Raw genomic sequence first — 14,073 nt, forward strand, 5'->3', positions numbered from 1 at the left:
TCCAGCTATAGCCACTCCTCTTAAGAGATGATAGCTCTGCATCTTTTATTTCAGTCTCAGAAAATTCAGTCCTAGTCTCCAAATAGGTGTTCAACAGAAAACACGCACACACTCTCTTCCTTTCACACACACACACACACTCTCTCTCTTTTTTCTCTCTTCCTCTTTCCCTCTTTTCCGCAACGTGCTGTTTGGGAGCTTGGGGTTTCTCTCTTCTTCCCAAGTTTCTCAGTGTCTGGGCTGGGGAAGGAGGGCCCAGGCCCCAGCAGGTACAGACGCTGCACACTAGAGGCAGGAGCAGCAGGAGTCAGTATTTCCGCTGCCGAGGGAAGAGACTGCTCCCTGAGGATCGGAGTGGGGGGCTGGTGGGGCTGGGGTCCTCCGAGTCCAGGCTGAAGAGGTCCCTCCCAGTACGAAGGATCTGCTCCTCCAGCTTCTTGTGTCGCTTCATGTCCGAGAGCACCTTGTCCAGGCGGGCCTCCCGTTTCTGGCTCCGGGCTGAGCTTCCTGGAGAAGGGGAAGGTAAGATACATGGAAGGGATGGAGGCGGTGTGCACCAGACCTGCCTGAACCTCACTTATTACTTGGGGAGCTAGTTAAACATGCAGGTCCCCAGGCCTCTGACTGGGAGGACCTGAGGCTCAGGGTTGGGCCTCAGAAAGGGTGAGTGGTGAAGGTCTTGAATGACAGGATGGCATGAGCAATGTGAAGAGCATGGAGGACCATATTGGGGAGGGGGACGGCAAGGGTAAAGGCCCAGGACAAGAACAGAGTTCTGTTCAGAGAAGAGTGCAGAGAGCTGGCATTCTTGCTCTTCCCTGGCAAGATGGAATCCCTTGGAACATTTTAAGCAGAAAAGTGACATGACTTATGGTCAGGCGCAGGGGCTCACGCCTGTAATTTCAGCAATTTGGGAGGCTGAGGTGGGCAGATCACTTGAGGTCAGGAGTTCAAGACCAGCCTGGCCAACATGGCAAGACCCCATCTCTAGTAAAAATCACAAAAATTAGCTAGGCGTGATGGCATGTGCCTGTAATCCCAGCTACTCAGCAGGCTGACGCAGGAGATTCATTTGAACCCAGGAGGCGGAAGTTGCAGTGGGCCGAGATCGTGCCACTGCACTCCAGTCTGGGTGAGACTTCGTCTCAACAACAAAAAAAAGTGACACGATTTATATTTTAAAAGGATCGGCAGGGCGCGGTGGCTCACACCTGTAATCCCAGCACTTTGGGAGGCCGAGGCGGGTGGATCATGAGGTCAAGAGATCAAGACCATCCTGGTCAACATGGTGAAACCCCATCTCTACTAAAAATACAAAAAATTAGCTGGGCATGGTGGCATGTGCCTGTAATCCCAGCTACTCAAGAGGCTGAGGCAGGAGAATTGCCTGAACCCAGGGGGCGGAGGTTGCAGTGAGCCGAGATCGTGCCATTGCACTCCAGCCTGGGTAACAAGAGCGAAACTCCATCTCAAAAAAAAAAAAAAAAAAAGGATCATCTGAGTTGCAGAAACTGGAAGCAGAAAGCCAAGTTAGGAGCTACTGCAACTATCCAGGCAAAGATGGTGGCTTGGATGGGGATGTGGTGTTGAAAGAGGAGAGTAGCAGAGGTACTTGGAATGTACATCTTGTAGTTAGCAAGACTTGCTGTCGGTGTGAAAGTGCAGGTAAGAGAGAGAAATCAAGAATGGCTCTAGGCTGGGTGCGGTGACTCATGCCTGCAATCTCAGCATTTTGGGAGACCAAGGCAGATGGATCACTTGAGCCCAAGTGTTTGCGACCAACCAGTCTGGGCACGACTCTGAGGGTAAATTCTAGAAAGGCATGTGGGGTGAGAAATGGGGTCACCGGTGTGATTAAAGATGTACATGGTAGTAGAGGGATGCGAGCTACATAATATTGAAAGGCCAGGACCTGGACTTCTGGGAATGGGAAACATAATATAATTATTTGTAATTTTCCAGAATCAATGACTAGTTTTTTTTGTGTGTGTGTTTTTTAATGAATTATCTGTAATTTTTTTTTTTAAACAGAGTCTCACTCCGTGGCCCAGGCTAGAGTGCAGCGGCGTGATCTCAGGTCACCACAACCTCCACCTCCAAGGCTCAAGCAATTCTGCCTCTCCAGTAGCTGGGATTACAGGCACTGGCTACCACAACCGACTAATTTTTTGTATCATAACCGTCTCTTAAAGGAAGACAAGGGGCTGGGCGCAGTGGCTCACGCCTGTAATCCCAACACTTTGGGAGGTGGAGGTGGGTGGATCACGAGGTCAGGAGTTAAGAGACCAGCCTGGCCAACATGGCGAAACCCGGCGTGGTGGCTCGTGTCTGTAATCCCAACTACTTGGAGGCTGAGGCAGGAGAGCTGCTTGAACCGGGAAGGTGGAGGTTGCAGTGAGCTGAGATCGTGCCATTGCACTCTAGTCTGGGTGACAAGAGCAAGACTCTGTCTTTAAACAAAAAAAGGAAGACAAGGTAGTAGTCTAACTCATAAGGATGGTACTACTGGTGAATGCTCTCTCCTGTAGCTGAAGTTGTGTGGCAGCTGAGGCAGCAAGCAAAGGCCTCTAGGGCAGCCGATCTGGGGTAACTGAGCCGAGGCCCTTCACCTCCCCAACCTTCCCCTCTCCATTGTACCTGGGGTGCGTCTCCGGTCAATCAGGGAGTCCTTCGGTGTCACTGGCTCATCATCAAAATCAAATTCCGTGGGCATGTGTGGCCTAGGACAGGTGAACAGAGTGCAGGGTGAGGGCGGTCCTCCTCTCCCCACCCACACGTGTGCTTCTCCCCTGCCCACTCCTCCTCCCTCGCTGGCTTCCCTCCCTCTGCCTTCTAGGCTCCTGGGTCCCACATTTTCCCCTCCCTACTTCCTCCTGCCATCAGGGGAGTAGCCCCGGGACAAGGTGTAAGGGTGTGCCTTTACTTTTCCTCTTCCTCTTCTTTGGCCTCCGGCTCCTCATCGGATCTCTCCTCTTCGCTCTGGGCCTCGGGCGTGGGCGGCCGGCGGGGCAGGATGTCTGCTTGCAGCTCCAGGGTACCGTGGGCAGCCAGCAGTTCATAGAGCCGCTGGATTTCGGAGGGCTGGGGCATCCAGGGCTGCCCATCCGCGGGCAGCTCCACCTCCTCGTCGCTGCAGGGCACATACCAGTCCTCGGAGTCCCCCTCGGTGGGCTCTTCCCCACTGGCACTGGGGACTTCTCCCTGCGCCTCCTCGCCTCCGGACCCTTCACGCTCGGTCTCCTCTCGGCCTCCTTCTCCCTCATCCTCGGCCTTAGCGGCCGAGGCGGAGGGGCCTCCGGTATCCTCCACGGCCAGAGCCTGGAGGCCGGAGGTCACTTCCCCTTCTTCAGACAGAGGCACCGCCGTGGTGGCCGCAGTGTCTCCACGGCCTCGGGCAAGGGCCATAGGGCCCTAGGGCAGGGACCCTGCGACGACAGATGCTGGAGTCCGAAGCCAGGGTCCTCCAGGGATCGGGCTCCCCGGGGGAGTTCGGGACCGTCTTCAGCCAATCAGGATCCCGCAGGGGACTCCGCGGCCAGACCGCCCGTCCCCGGGAGGGGGCGCTCAGTCCCCGCCAAGGACCCCGCCCCGGGGATCCAGGTCCGGTACTCTGACACTCCCGGGCCCCGCAGAAACCACTTTCCGAGCTCGAGAAGGGGAAGAGAAGGGCAGGCCACTCTTCTCGCTTCCACGCCGCCCCTCTCCACACCTGGACGCGGCGCCCTCTCCCAAGACCTCGCAGTTCTAGGCCGCGTCAATTCAGCTACCGTACGCACCTGGAGCTAAGACCCGCCTCCCGGGCTGCGCAGGGTCACAGTACGCAGGCGCATAGAAATGGCGCGGGAGGCTCCGCTCCAGTCAAGGCTACTTGAAGAGGAAAGCGAGGGAAGGCTTGCACATGCGCGGGTACGCGCGCAGGCTTCAGCCCATAGTAAAGATGGCCACCGGGACGGCGCATGCGCATATCACACACAAAAAAATGTGCGGAAAGAGAGGCAGCACCGCCTCGCCGGCGGGACAAACACAGAAACCAACTGAGACTGGAGGCGAGTCTCATGCAGTCTCCGTTTATTGGTGTTTCAGACTCATGCAACATTCGGCATACAAAAAGGGATAAATCAATTATATATGTATATATATTTTAAAGAATTTTAGTTTCTTTTTCCCCCAGACTTTTTTTTAGGGAAAAAAAAAACCCGCCAAATCTGAACCATGCTGTAGCTCGGTCCCCGCCTCCTCAGCGGGCTGTCGCGTGCAACAAACCTCCCCCGTCATCTTAGAAAATAATTATAGAGCTCCCCGCCCCGCCCTCGCTCCTGCCAGTGGGAGCTTTGGTCCTATTTTTTGGATTCTTTCGTTACAAAACACGTGAAGGAATCTAGCCCGACACCTTCAAGAAAACTCGCAGACTGGGGTTGAAAAGCCCAGGTGAGCGAGTCAACTCCAGCTGACCTGGGAAGGGTCAGCGCTTTTTCCCTCCCTTCTCCCCTGCGCGTGTTCAGAACCAGTGCTCGCCACCCTCGCAGAAGTCCCCACACGAGGCCCGGCTTGCCAGCTCTGCGACCTGCAAGGCACCCTTGGGTGTCTGAGCCTGGGCGGTCCCAGCGGAGAACAGTCGGAGCCCGGGGTTGGGGAGCCCTCTCCCAGCACTGCTCCCCACCCCCCAGCCTGATCTAAGTGCTGTCATTTTTGCAGAGGAAACGGTGCCGGGAGGGTGGAGAAGAGGATGCCTTAGGGGAGATGAGGAGGCAGGAAGAGGAAGGGGGTGGGAAGTGGAGAGGGAAGGGGAAATGGTAAAGGAAGGAAGGAAGAGAGGACTTGGGGGTGGAGAGGATGCCAAGACAATGAAAGTTGGGAGGAGGAGGCCAGGGTGGAGGTCCAGGGAATTTGAGAGGCTGGAAGAAGTGCAGGGAGGCCAGCCGGGAGAGATGCAGGGAGGCTGAGAGCGAAGAGTTGGGGAGGTGTTCAGGGAGGTTTCCAGAGTGCAGGGAGGTTTCCAGAAGTGCAGGGATAGGGGGCCAGGAGGCTGGAGGGGATGCAGGCAGAAGTGCAGGGAGGTTAGAACCAGTGCAGGGATGAGGGAGGCCTACAGTTGGCAGAAGAGCCTGGCAAGATGCAGGAGCAGGACAGAAGCTGTAAACAAGGCCGCTCAGGCTCCCTTGGTCCTTAGGGGTGGGGGCCAGGGCCATCAGTTGGGCTCCCCCCAGGGGAGGGATGGGCCCAAGGCAGCTCCCAACAGGAAGAAAAGTCTTGGGATTCGGGGCAGAGCCCCTCACTTATACACTGTGGGAGAGGAGAGGGAAGGACAGATGGGGGGGGACAAGGAGCGACAAAGGAGAGGTAAGGAGGACAGACAGGAGAGAGCAGGGGCAGGGGTTAGTAAAGCTGCCCTTGCCAACCCTTCCACTCCTCCCCTGCCTGTCCCAAGCCCCCACTCACCGCCTAAGTTGATGACGCAGGAAGCGATGATGATGAGGACTCCCCCCACCAGCGCCACGATGCTTAAGAGCTTGGCCACACGGCCCAGACGCTGGGCCCCATCCACGTCCCCCTGCTGCAGGCTGTTCCGGGACTGGGGTTAGGGTGAGGGGTGGAGGCACATGGCCAGGGTCAGGAGAAGCCAGCCCAGAAGGGATCAGGTGGAAAAGTCATCCAGAAGAGAGAGGCCAGCCCCATGGACGGAGGATAAGGGAGGAAGAGGGAGTGGAGGGGTGGAGGAAGGAGGAGAGGAGGGGCAGAGGGAGGAGGGCACAGGTCAGCAAGGCTGTGTGACATGTGTGTCTCCATATCCCTCCCACCCAAAGGGGCAGGGCAGTGGTGGCTCAGAGGGTTAGGTCCTAGGGAGAGGCAAACAAAGGCCCTGGAATTGGGGAGGTGGGATCCATGCAGAGAGAAGAGAAGAAAGGCATGGTTACTCCTGGGCCTCTGTCCCAGCACTGGCGGGAAGCCGGGAGCCACAGCAGGCTTGGGCCAGGGTCCCATGGGGCTCACCATGACAGCATAAGCGAAGGCCACAATGTTGACAGGCCACATAGGGCAGAAGCAGGACAGGATGGCAAGGATGATGTAGTCTCGAGGTTTCTGGGTGCCTTCACCCCCCTCCACCCCAGGACCTGCCAGCTGGGAGCTGGGGTGGCGGCTCAGGCTACCTCGGGGAGATCCTGGATGCCCACTATGCGCCCTTCCCAGTCGATCCTCCTCAACCAGCTGCTGCAGTACCCGGGGGGGAGCCCCATTGGCTGGGGGGGATTTTTTTGACGGTGGTGAGTGAGGCTCAGAAGCTGGGCCCTCTTCCCCATCGCCAGCCTGCAGGGGCACCACTGCCCCATTCTCTTGCTTCTCCCCTACACTCTCAGACAGAATCTCAGGGGTGGGGTCTTCCTCGGTAGGGAGCTCTGGTTGAAGGTCTGGCTTGGGGGTGGGCTGGGAATCTGGCTGGGGGTCTGGCTCAGGTGGGGCTGCAGACTCAAGCCTGGACCCCTGGTCTTCAATGGCCTCTTTGCTCACTTCTGGTTTGGACACTGTTTCTTGACATGGCTCTTCCGGGATGCAGTTGGCCTTGGATTCCCCTCCTGGGCTTAAGCTGAGGTCTGTGCCCTGGGCTGTTTCTGGGGCCCCAGCTGGGGTCTCTGTGATTTCTGGAGCCAGCCCAGCCTTGGGCCCTGAGTCCACAAGGGCTGCAGTGGTGTCTGGGCCTGGCTTCGGGGCCTCTGGCTGGTCTGGGACCCCTGCTAGGACCTGGGGAGGGCCAGTTTCAGCTTCAGAACGGCTAGGCCCTTTGCCTGGAACCTGGGGACTCTCCTCAACCCCCTTCATTTCAGAGACCTCAGAGCTGGTGGTTGCCATCTTGAAATGGGAGAGGGGAGAGAACCCCTATGGGGAGGATGGAATAGCAGAGACAGCCGCGAACCCTGGAAGAGGAGAAGACAGGCTTGGGGTGAGGAGGGAAGAGGGCGCTCAGCACTGCAGGCCCAATTGGGCCACATTCCTGTCTCAGGGCCAGGCTTGCAATGCCTCTAGGGAGAGTAAGAAAAGTTGGGGTTTCCTTTGCCTTAGGGTGGGACATCCCTGGGGGTGGAGTGCTCCTACTCTAAGTCTTCCGCTTGGAGAGCCCTGGGGAAGATTAACCCTTTTGTAAACAGGACCTTCTCCATGGTCTCTCCCTGGGTCCATCCAACAAGATCCAGACTCTCAGATCCCAGCCGATGCCCCAGCACCCCAATCAACGAGCTGTGCAAACACCCAACACTCCGACAGGCAGACTGGGCAGAGAACCCGACATTTGCATTCCACTCTCTCTGCATCCTCCCCTCCTCCCGGGGCGCCCAGGCGGTGCGGGTTTTCTAGCTGCGCGTTTAGGGCGAGGACGCCCCCGCCCCTCCCTGGGGGACTTGGTTATCTCCTCCGATCTCCTGTCAGCCCCTCTCTGGGGCTTCCCTCGCCTTCGGTGGGCTGGCGCCTTCTCCCGATGGTTCAGCCCACCCAGCACCACCACCAGCCCTCTAGACACCCGCATTCCCGCGCAGCCCGCCCGGCGTCGGCCGTCGGTCGGTCCATTCCTACCCGCAGCCTCAGTCTGCCCGGGTCTCACCTCGACGCCGGCCTCCGGACAGCTCCCGCTGCCGCTGCTGGCTTTTACAGCAGCCGCAGCCCGGGAGGGAGCAAGTCAGTGAGGGAGGGAGGGAGGCGGCGGGTCTCCCTCCTCTCCCCTCCCTTGTGCTCATCCCCTCCTCTTCGGTCCCCTCCCCTACGCTCCTCCGCCGCCGCCGCGCGCCGCCCCCGCACCTCGCGAGCCTCCGGCCCCTCCCGCCAGCCCAAAGGAGCCACGCGTTACCCAGGCAACCGGCCCGGGGACCACTCGCGCCCCCTCCCTGCCCCTTCCCACGCGCGCCTCCAGGCGGGGCGGCCTCCTTCCTAAGTCCCTGGCCCCTCCCGTCAACGGTCACCGGGATTCCTGGAGGAGTCGGGGGTTTGGGGAAAACGGAGAGGGTTCTGCGAGGATACGGGAACAGTGAGGCAGGCAGGACAGGGTGGAGGTGCCCCTACGAGGAAGGCAAGGAAGATGGGGCAAGATGCGGGGAGGCTGCAGAAGCGGCGCAGGGTGGGGTTTCGAGAGAACCGAGCCTGCAGAAGGCAGCAGCAGAAACGGGCGCTGGAAGGCTCAAAAAAGGGGCCCTGGAAAGGACGAAGCGGGGACAGGAAAGGGAATTCCAAGGGGCAGGGCAGAGGCTGCAGGGCCGGCCTGGAACAGGAGGGGGCTGGGCAGAGGAGCCCGTGTAAACACGGGGTGGCCCACGCCCAGGATGAGGGACAGGTGCAGCTTCCATTCTCAACCTGGTAACAGCCACAGAGCTTGGGACTCCTCAGCCTTTCCGCAGCCGCATCACCCACCATGGCCTCAGGGCTGTGACGGGAGCAGGGAAGGATGCGGCTGGGGGCTTAGTGGCCACGGGTGTGGACAGAGGGCGGCATTCCAGTCTGGCAGTTGTTTGGGTTTCTAACGGGGCCTCTTCAAACATGCAGGAGCTATTCTGGGTTTGTACCGATTGGGAATTCCCCAGAGACCTGAACTTGCGCTCCACAGCCGCGGGAGCCTTGGCCCCACCCTAAATGTGTGCTGCCGCCACTAGGGCTGCCCCTGGGGACGGCGGACCCAGAACCCCACAGACACACAGGACAAAGTAAGGCTGGACTGACACCAGACCGGGAAAAAAACCCTTGGGAGTGGGTGGGGGCAGTTGCTTGGTGAGGGCAATTCATTCAATCCAGAGCCAGAAACAGGATTTTATTTAAAATTTATTGTAATGGGGTCCGCGCAAAAGGAGGGAGTGGAGGGTGGGGTACATGCAGGGGACACAGGAACACGATGACATGGCCAGGGCCACAGCTTCTTCTGTCGTGGGGAAGAGGGATGAAAAGACAAGACCAGGGCTGGAGCTGGGGTGGAAGAGGGGAGGGGGACACTGGCTGCATTCCCCCACCCCCAGGAAGCACCTCTAGGCCCTGGACCCCTCGCTCACCCTGGCCCCTAAAACTCCATCTCTCCTCTGCCTCTGGCCCTCCTGGCTCCTCCTTCTGCTCCCCTGAACTTTTTCCCCTGACAGGTTCTCAAGTAGGACGTCGTTCAGGGCCTGACCCCAAACCCCCTACCACCTTATGAAGGTACAACCTTTGCGGGCCCTGCTTCTGCCCCTCCTCAAACCTCACCGCTTTCCCTCTTTGGGACAGAAGCTCTGATCTCCCTCCTTCCTCTCCTCCCTCCCCCTGGAAAAAAAAAAGAAAAAGGAAAAGAAAGCACCAACTCCCCAGGGAGGGGCAGCAGACAGCAGGGGGAGAGGATTGGAAGGAGAGTAAGAGAACCATTGAGGGAAGAGGCTCACAAGTCCCTGGGAGGACAGGGCACGGGCTTACAGAGAGGAGAGAGGGTACGGGCAGTGGCTGCTCCTGTCCTCTGCCACCCCTGCCCACTGTCCAGGGGATTTCAACATAACCGAGGGGGCAGGTTTGTGTGGGGTCAGGTCTGATAGAAGAGAGGAGCAGGAGAAACAAATCGTTAAAACCTAGCGAATTCCCCTAAAACATTTCTTCCTCCTTTCCTTCCGGAGGCTCCTTGGTTGGTGGGGAAGTAGTGAGGAGTTGGTGGGAAAAGAGCGGGGAGAGGAGCCTGTACCAAGGGACTCTACTCCATTCTCCCCTCTCCCCCCCAACCAACTTGGAGCTCACCAGGGCTGGGAGGGAAGTGGCTGAGAGCTCACAGGCACCCCCTCTGCCCCGGAGAGGGAGCCCACAGCCGTGGGAGGAGCTGCTACTGCCGCCGCCGCAGCTGCCGCCGCCGCCGCCGCTGCTGCTGCTGCCGCCGCCATTGGACAAACCTCACCAGTACCTGCAGGAGAAACACCACAGATCACAGCGCAATCTGAATGGCAAAAGCCTTGCCCTCATCCCAGACCTTCCCAGCCTGCTTCCCCTGGGACACAGCCGTTGCTCACTTCCTATCTGGTCCCCAGAGACCTCAGCCTGCATCCTCACCCAGACAGAGAAGTTCTCAAGGGTCTTCCCTGTGCCTGGAAGTCTCCCTAGCCTGAGTGGCACATGGGCATCCCTTGCCTTCCTGAGATCCCCTATTGGGCCCTTTGAGCCCCCTTGTCCCCCACACCCCCCATCCCGCCCCCCAGCCATGCCCCACGCCTTGCCTGGTGGGTGCGGGGTCCCCCTCAGCAGGTGGGCTGTGGCTGGGGGGCGTCTCCTGGGACAGGGGGGGCGGCCCCCCCCAGATGGGTCTGCATGTGGCCGGCCAGCTGGGCAGGGGTCTTGCAGTGCACGCTGCACAGCTTGCACAGGATGCGGTCAGCCCGCGGGGCCTGGAGCCCGTGGTCCTTCACCGCGTGGATGCGCAGGTATGCTGCCGTGGTGAAGCCTATTGGGGGGGTGGATTGGGATGGGGCGGGGGTCAGCCCAGAGACGGAGACCCCAGAGACGGGGCTGATCTCCTAGGCGGGGGATGCCCTCCTCAGATGGCCCTGTCCTCCTCCCACGGCATCCTTGGTAGCCTGGGGCCAACTGCTCTGCTGGGGCTGGTGGGTACCGCCCCTCCCTAAGCCTGGGGCCTGGCTTGCGAGGTGCCTGCTTCTCAGCCTGGGTATCTACAGAGCTCATTCTTCATGGCCGGGAGACCTCTCCCAAGATGACAGGACACTGACTCCTAGCCACTTACAAGGTTGACCCTCAGCAGAGACGGCTGTGTCCCCTTCCTTCCAGTGCCCCCCAGTCTCAACCCAGTTAGCCGGTGAGTCTGACTGAAGGCAGCTTTCTCTGCTACCCGGGCAGGATGTGTGCTAGTAAAGCCAAGACCGTGTATTCCACCTGCCCCAGGAGCTGGAGACAAGACCTTGTGGCTGCCTGGCGGAAACCTTGCCTTGTGACCCCTGGAACTGGCTTCCCTGACAACTCCTTACCCAGAGCAGCCAAGTTCCACTCCCACTCTCCCTACACATGCCCAGGAGGTTCAACCTCTCCGGCAGATGGTCTCCTCCAGCCAGGACTTCCTAGAGCCTAACGACGCTCATTCAGGTGTCCCCCCTCCGCTGCTCCCTTGACCTCTTGGAGGACTCTAGTAGCCACGAGCTCTTGGCTACAGCACCCTTAATCCGTATCACTGGCAGGACGTCTGGCTAGGCGCCCACCCTCTGCCCCTGGCCCTCCCTGCAGCCCTCAGCATGTACCTTTGTTGCAGAGCTCACAGACATGGTGAGGGCCCTGGCTGTGCACCTTCATGTGGTCCGAAATATAAGCCGAGCTCAGCATCTTGCCACACACGTGACATGGCACCTTCTCCTCGTGTCGTACTGTGTGCGCCCGCAGCCGATCCTTCGTGGCGAAAGCTGCCTCACATTTCTGGGGAGGGGGGAGGGGCGTGGGGGGTGTCACAGGAGAGTTAAAGCTTTGGGGGCTGGGGAGGGGGGAGCAAGAGGTTAAAGGAATCAGAGCCTTGGGGATCTTTGATCTGTAGGAAACGGGAGTGAGATGACGAGGCCTTGAAGAAGGAATGAGAAAATGAAGTGAAAAGGCAAAAAGAAGAGAGAGAAAAAGGGGGTCTGAGAGGCTGAACTCAGACAGCTACCATGAGGATCAAAATCATGAAAACCAGGACTGGAGGCGGCGGGCTTCCTACCTCACATTTGAAGGGCCGTTCTGTTGAGTGCACTTGTCTGACGTGACTGTTGAGGTGATCTGGCCTGGGGACACGTTGGGGTTGGGGTTAGGGCGGAAGCGGTGAGCCCCAAATCCGCCAAACTGCACCACAGGCCTTTCCGAGGATCCCTGCGCCTCCTCCCGGAGCCCAGGCCGTCACAGCGCCACTTCGGCAGGAAATCCCTCCCCTCCAGGCCGGCAGCCACGGCCGCCGCCGCCGCCGCCTCCTCCCACGAGAAGCTTCCGTCAACCCCAAGGCCCACCTCCTCGGCAAAGGACCACCCCCTGCTCCCTGGTAACCCGGAGAGGCTTCCTCCCTCCGCCCTGGGAGGGGCTCTCCTTCCCCAGCCTCAGCAGCCACCTCCCTCCCCGCCAGCCACGGCCAGGCCACCTCTGTCGCGTCCCTCCCTCCCCATGGCCTAGTGGGCGGCCGAGGCCCCGTGCACACCGGGAGAAGCTCTTGCCACAGTGGGAGCAGTTGTAGGGCTTGTGTACAGCGCCGTCATGTGAGCGCACGTGGTAGCTCATGCGGTCCTTGCGCTTGAAGCGCTGTTGGCACACCGGGCACTGGTAGGGCTTCTCGTCCGAGTGCGACAGCTTGTGTCGGTTCAGGTGGTAGACGTCGCGGAAGGCCTTGCCGCACATCTCGCAGGCGTGGTTCTTCCGGATGCGCTTCCCCGAGGCGGTCGTGGTCACCACGCCACCGGCGGCCACTGCGGCCGCGCCGCCGCCGGCACCCGCTTCTCCCCCTCCCCCGCCGGCTCCGCTCAGCTGGGGCACGCTCAGGAGGCTCAGGGGCACCATGGTAGGCATCTTCATAGCACCCGAAGGGACCCGGCCGGCCTTGGCTCCCGTGTGGATGGCTTCGTGCCTCCGGAGGTTGTAGCCGTTCTTGAACTCCTTGGCGCAGAGAGCGCAAATATAGGGCCCCTTGCTCTTTGTCTTCTTCTCCAAGGCAGACGCGACTGGGGCCACGGCGACCGTCGAGGTTGGGGCTACGACGGCGGTGGCCGCCGCCGCGGCGATGGTGGCGGCGGAGGCGGGGGGCGCGGCCTCGGCCGCAGGGGCCGACACGGGTGGGGGTGGCGGAGGGGGCGCCGAGGGCTGCTTCAGGGCCGCTGTGTCCACCGTGGAGGCGGTGGCCGGAGCCGGGGGCGCGGCAGCGACGGCGGCGGCAGCGGCGGCGGCCGCAGCGGCGGCGGCGGACTCCTGGGCAGCAGCGAGCACAGGGAGCAAGTCCACCTGGAGGGGCTCGGCCGCCGGGGCCTGGGGCGTGGGCGGGGGCGCCGGCGCGGCCTGCAGAAACAAGGCGCAGAGTGGGCCGCGGGTGCCGGCGGGCGCGCGCCCCCCCGGCCCTGGCCGCCGCGGCGGGCCCTACTCACCTGGAATGGACTCTGGGCGCAGCCCTGGGAGGCAAAGAAGCGGGACTGGAGCTCAGCCCCGACCTGCAGGGGGTTCTGGGCGTGACCCTGAGGTGGCGGGAAGGAGTTCATGAGGCCGCCCACCCCCCGGGAGTCCAGGCCCAGCACGGGGAAGGGGGGGGCCAGCAGCGTGCAAGGGAACACCGGGAACATGGCCACGGCCGCAGCGGGGCCCCCGGGGCTCAGCGGGGGCCGGGGGCGCGAGCCGCGCGGGGCCCGGGCTCGGGGCGCCGCCCCCGGCCGGCCGGCCTGGGCCGCGCCGAACGCATGGCCCGCGGGCCGCCCCGCCGCCCGCGCACCCCGGCCGGCGGGAGGGAAGGAGGGCGCCTTGCGGGCCGCGGAGCGCCGCGGCGACGGCGGCGGCGACGCCCCCTGGGTGGGGGCGGGAGGCCCCGCGGGGCCGGGGCCGGGGCCGGGGGCGGGGGCCCGGGCGGCGGCGGCGGCGGCGGCGGTTGGAGCCTGGCGGGGCGGGGTGGGGGGAGCGAGGGAGCAGCCTCGGCCCCCGCCGCGCGCGCGCCCAGTCGGCGCCTCGGGGAGGGCGGGGGAGGGCGCGAGGGAGGGAGGGGGACAGCTGCGCGCGCACCGGGCGCGCGGAGGGGGGGTGGGACGGGAGGGAGGGCGGGCAGGAGGGGGTGTGGGCAGGGGGTGGGGGCGGGGGAGGGGGTTGTTACCTGGAAGATGAAGCTGCTCCAGTTGCTGGGATCCATGGCGAAGGGAGGGAGGGAGGAAGGGAGGGAGGTGGCTCGCGCTCACCCTGGGGCGGGAGGAGGAGGAGGCGGCGGTGGGGGAGGGGGAACCCGGGGAGGAGGCGCGCGGGGCGGGCGGGGGGAGGAGGAGGGTGGGGGGAGCGGAGCACACTGCGCGCAGGGAGGGCGGGCGGGGGGCGCGAGGACACACAAGAGGCTGGAGCGGGCGCGAGCGCGAGTGCGAGCGCGCGCGGGGCCAGCGGGAGGGGGAGGCG

The 14,073-nt window shown here is 61.9% G+C and overlaps 3 protein-coding genes across 13 annotated transcripts; all 3 read right to left on the reverse strand.

Moving 5' to 3' along the window:
* Positions 1–20: 20 nt before the first annotated feature.
* On the reverse strand, positions 21–3,497 carry PAGR1 (PAXIP1 associated glutamate rich protein 1). Its single transcript, XM_012464526.2, has 3 exons — positions 2,924–3,497; positions 2,638–2,720; positions 21–507 (listed from the first exon to the last, which is right to left on the reverse strand). Exons 1-3 carry the CDS (start codon positions 3,403–3,405, stop codon positions 308–310), a joined length of 765 nt encoding a protein of 254 aa, XP_012319949.2. The 5' UTR covers positions 3,406–3,497; the 3' UTR covers positions 21–307.
* A 153-nt stretch (positions 3,498–3,650) lies between these two features.
* PRRT2 (proline rich transmembrane protein 2) lies at positions 3,651–7,742 on the reverse strand. Of its 9 annotated transcripts, XM_012464523.2 has the most exons (4): positions 7,592–7,742; positions 5,992–6,911; positions 5,440–5,572; positions 4,047–5,283 (listed from the first exon to the last, which is right to left on the reverse strand). In XM_012464523.2, the coding sequence occupies exons 2-4, from the start codon at positions 6,844–6,846 to the stop codon at positions 5,273–5,275; spliced, it is 999 nt and encodes a 332-aa protein (XP_012319946.1). In that variant the 5' UTR covers positions 6,847–6,911; positions 7,592–7,742; the 3' UTR covers positions 4,047–5,272. The 9 variants fall into 9 exon arrangements, with proteins under 9 accessions (XP_012319945.1, XP_012319944.1, XP_012319946.1 ...); XM_012464522.2 differs by lacking the exons at positions 4,047–5,283; positions 7,592–7,742 and adding an exon at positions 3,651–3,864 and having other exon boundaries at positions 5,992–7,513; XM_012464521.2 differs by lacking the exons at positions 4,047–5,283; positions 7,592–7,742 and adding an exon at positions 3,651–3,867 and having other exon boundaries at positions 5,992–7,513.
* Positions 7,743–8,778: 1,036 nt separating this feature from the next.
* MAZ (MYC associated zinc finger protein) lies at positions 8,779–13,873 on the reverse strand. Of its 3 annotated transcripts, none has more exons than XM_064362657.1 (6): positions 13,784–13,873; positions 13,074–13,160; positions 12,140–12,987; positions 11,672–11,735; positions 11,223–11,394; positions 8,779–9,883 (listed from the first exon to the last, which is right to left on the reverse strand). In XM_064362657.1, exons 1-6 carry the CDS (start codon positions 13,817–13,819, stop codon positions 9,720–9,722), a joined length of 1,371 nt encoding a protein of 456 aa, XP_064218727.1. In that variant the 5' UTR covers positions 13,820–13,873; the 3' UTR covers positions 8,779–9,719. The 3 variants fall into 3 exon arrangements, with proteins under 3 accessions (XP_064218727.1, XP_064218724.1, XP_064218726.1); XM_064362654.1 differs by lacking the exon at positions 13,784–13,873 and adding an exon at positions 10,194–10,417 and having other exon boundaries at positions 13,074–13,429; XM_064362656.1 differs by lacking the exon at positions 13,784–13,873 and having other exon boundaries at positions 13,074–13,429.
* Between the last annotated feature and the right edge of the window lie 200 nt (positions 13,874–14,073).

This window comes from Aotus nancymaae, unplaced genomic scaffold (assembly GCF_030222135.1).
Source record: "Aotus nancymaae isolate 86718 unplaced genomic scaffold, 86718_ANA_hifiasm-v0.15.2.pri h1tg000049l, whole genome shotgun sequence".
NCBI classification, from domain to species: Eukaryota; Metazoa; Chordata; class Mammalia; order Primates; family Aotidae; genus Aotus; species Aotus nancymaae.

What these genes read in the sequence shown, in the direction of transcription:
- PAGR1 (XM_012464526.2), bottom strand. Translation starts at nt 3,405, where the DNA reads ATGGCCCTTGCCCGAGGCCGTGGAGACACTGCGGCCACCACGGCGGTG. An exon ending in AAAGAAGAGGAAGAGGAAAA is followed by an intron (nt 2,721 to 2,923) that starts GTAAAGGCACAC and finishes CACCTGTCCTAG; the next exon opens with GCCACACATGCCCACGGAAT. An exon ending in TGACCGGAGACGCACCCCAG is followed by an intron (nt 508 to 2,637) that starts GTACAATGGAGA and finishes CCCCTTCTCCAG; the next exon opens with GAAGCTCAGCCCGGAGCCAG.
- PRRT2 (XM_021672354.2), bottom strand. Translation starts at nt 6,846, where the DNA reads ATGGCAACCACCAGCTCTGAGGTCTCTGAAATGAAGGGGGTTGAGGAG.
- MAZ (XM_064362654.1), bottom strand. Translation starts at nt 13,265, where the DNA reads ATGTTCCCGGTGTTCCCTTGCACGCTGCTGGCCCCCCCCTTCCCCGTG. An exon ending in GCGCCCAGAGTCCATTCCAG is followed by an intron (nt 12,988 to 13,073) that starts GTGAGTAGGGCC and finishes TTGTTTCTGCAG; the next exon opens with GCCGCGCCGGCGCCCCCGCC. An exon ending in TGTGGCAAGAGCTTCTCCCG is followed by an intron (nt 11,736 to 12,139) that starts GTGTGCACGGGG and finishes ACGTGTCCCCAG; the next exon opens with GCCAGATCACCTCAACAGTC.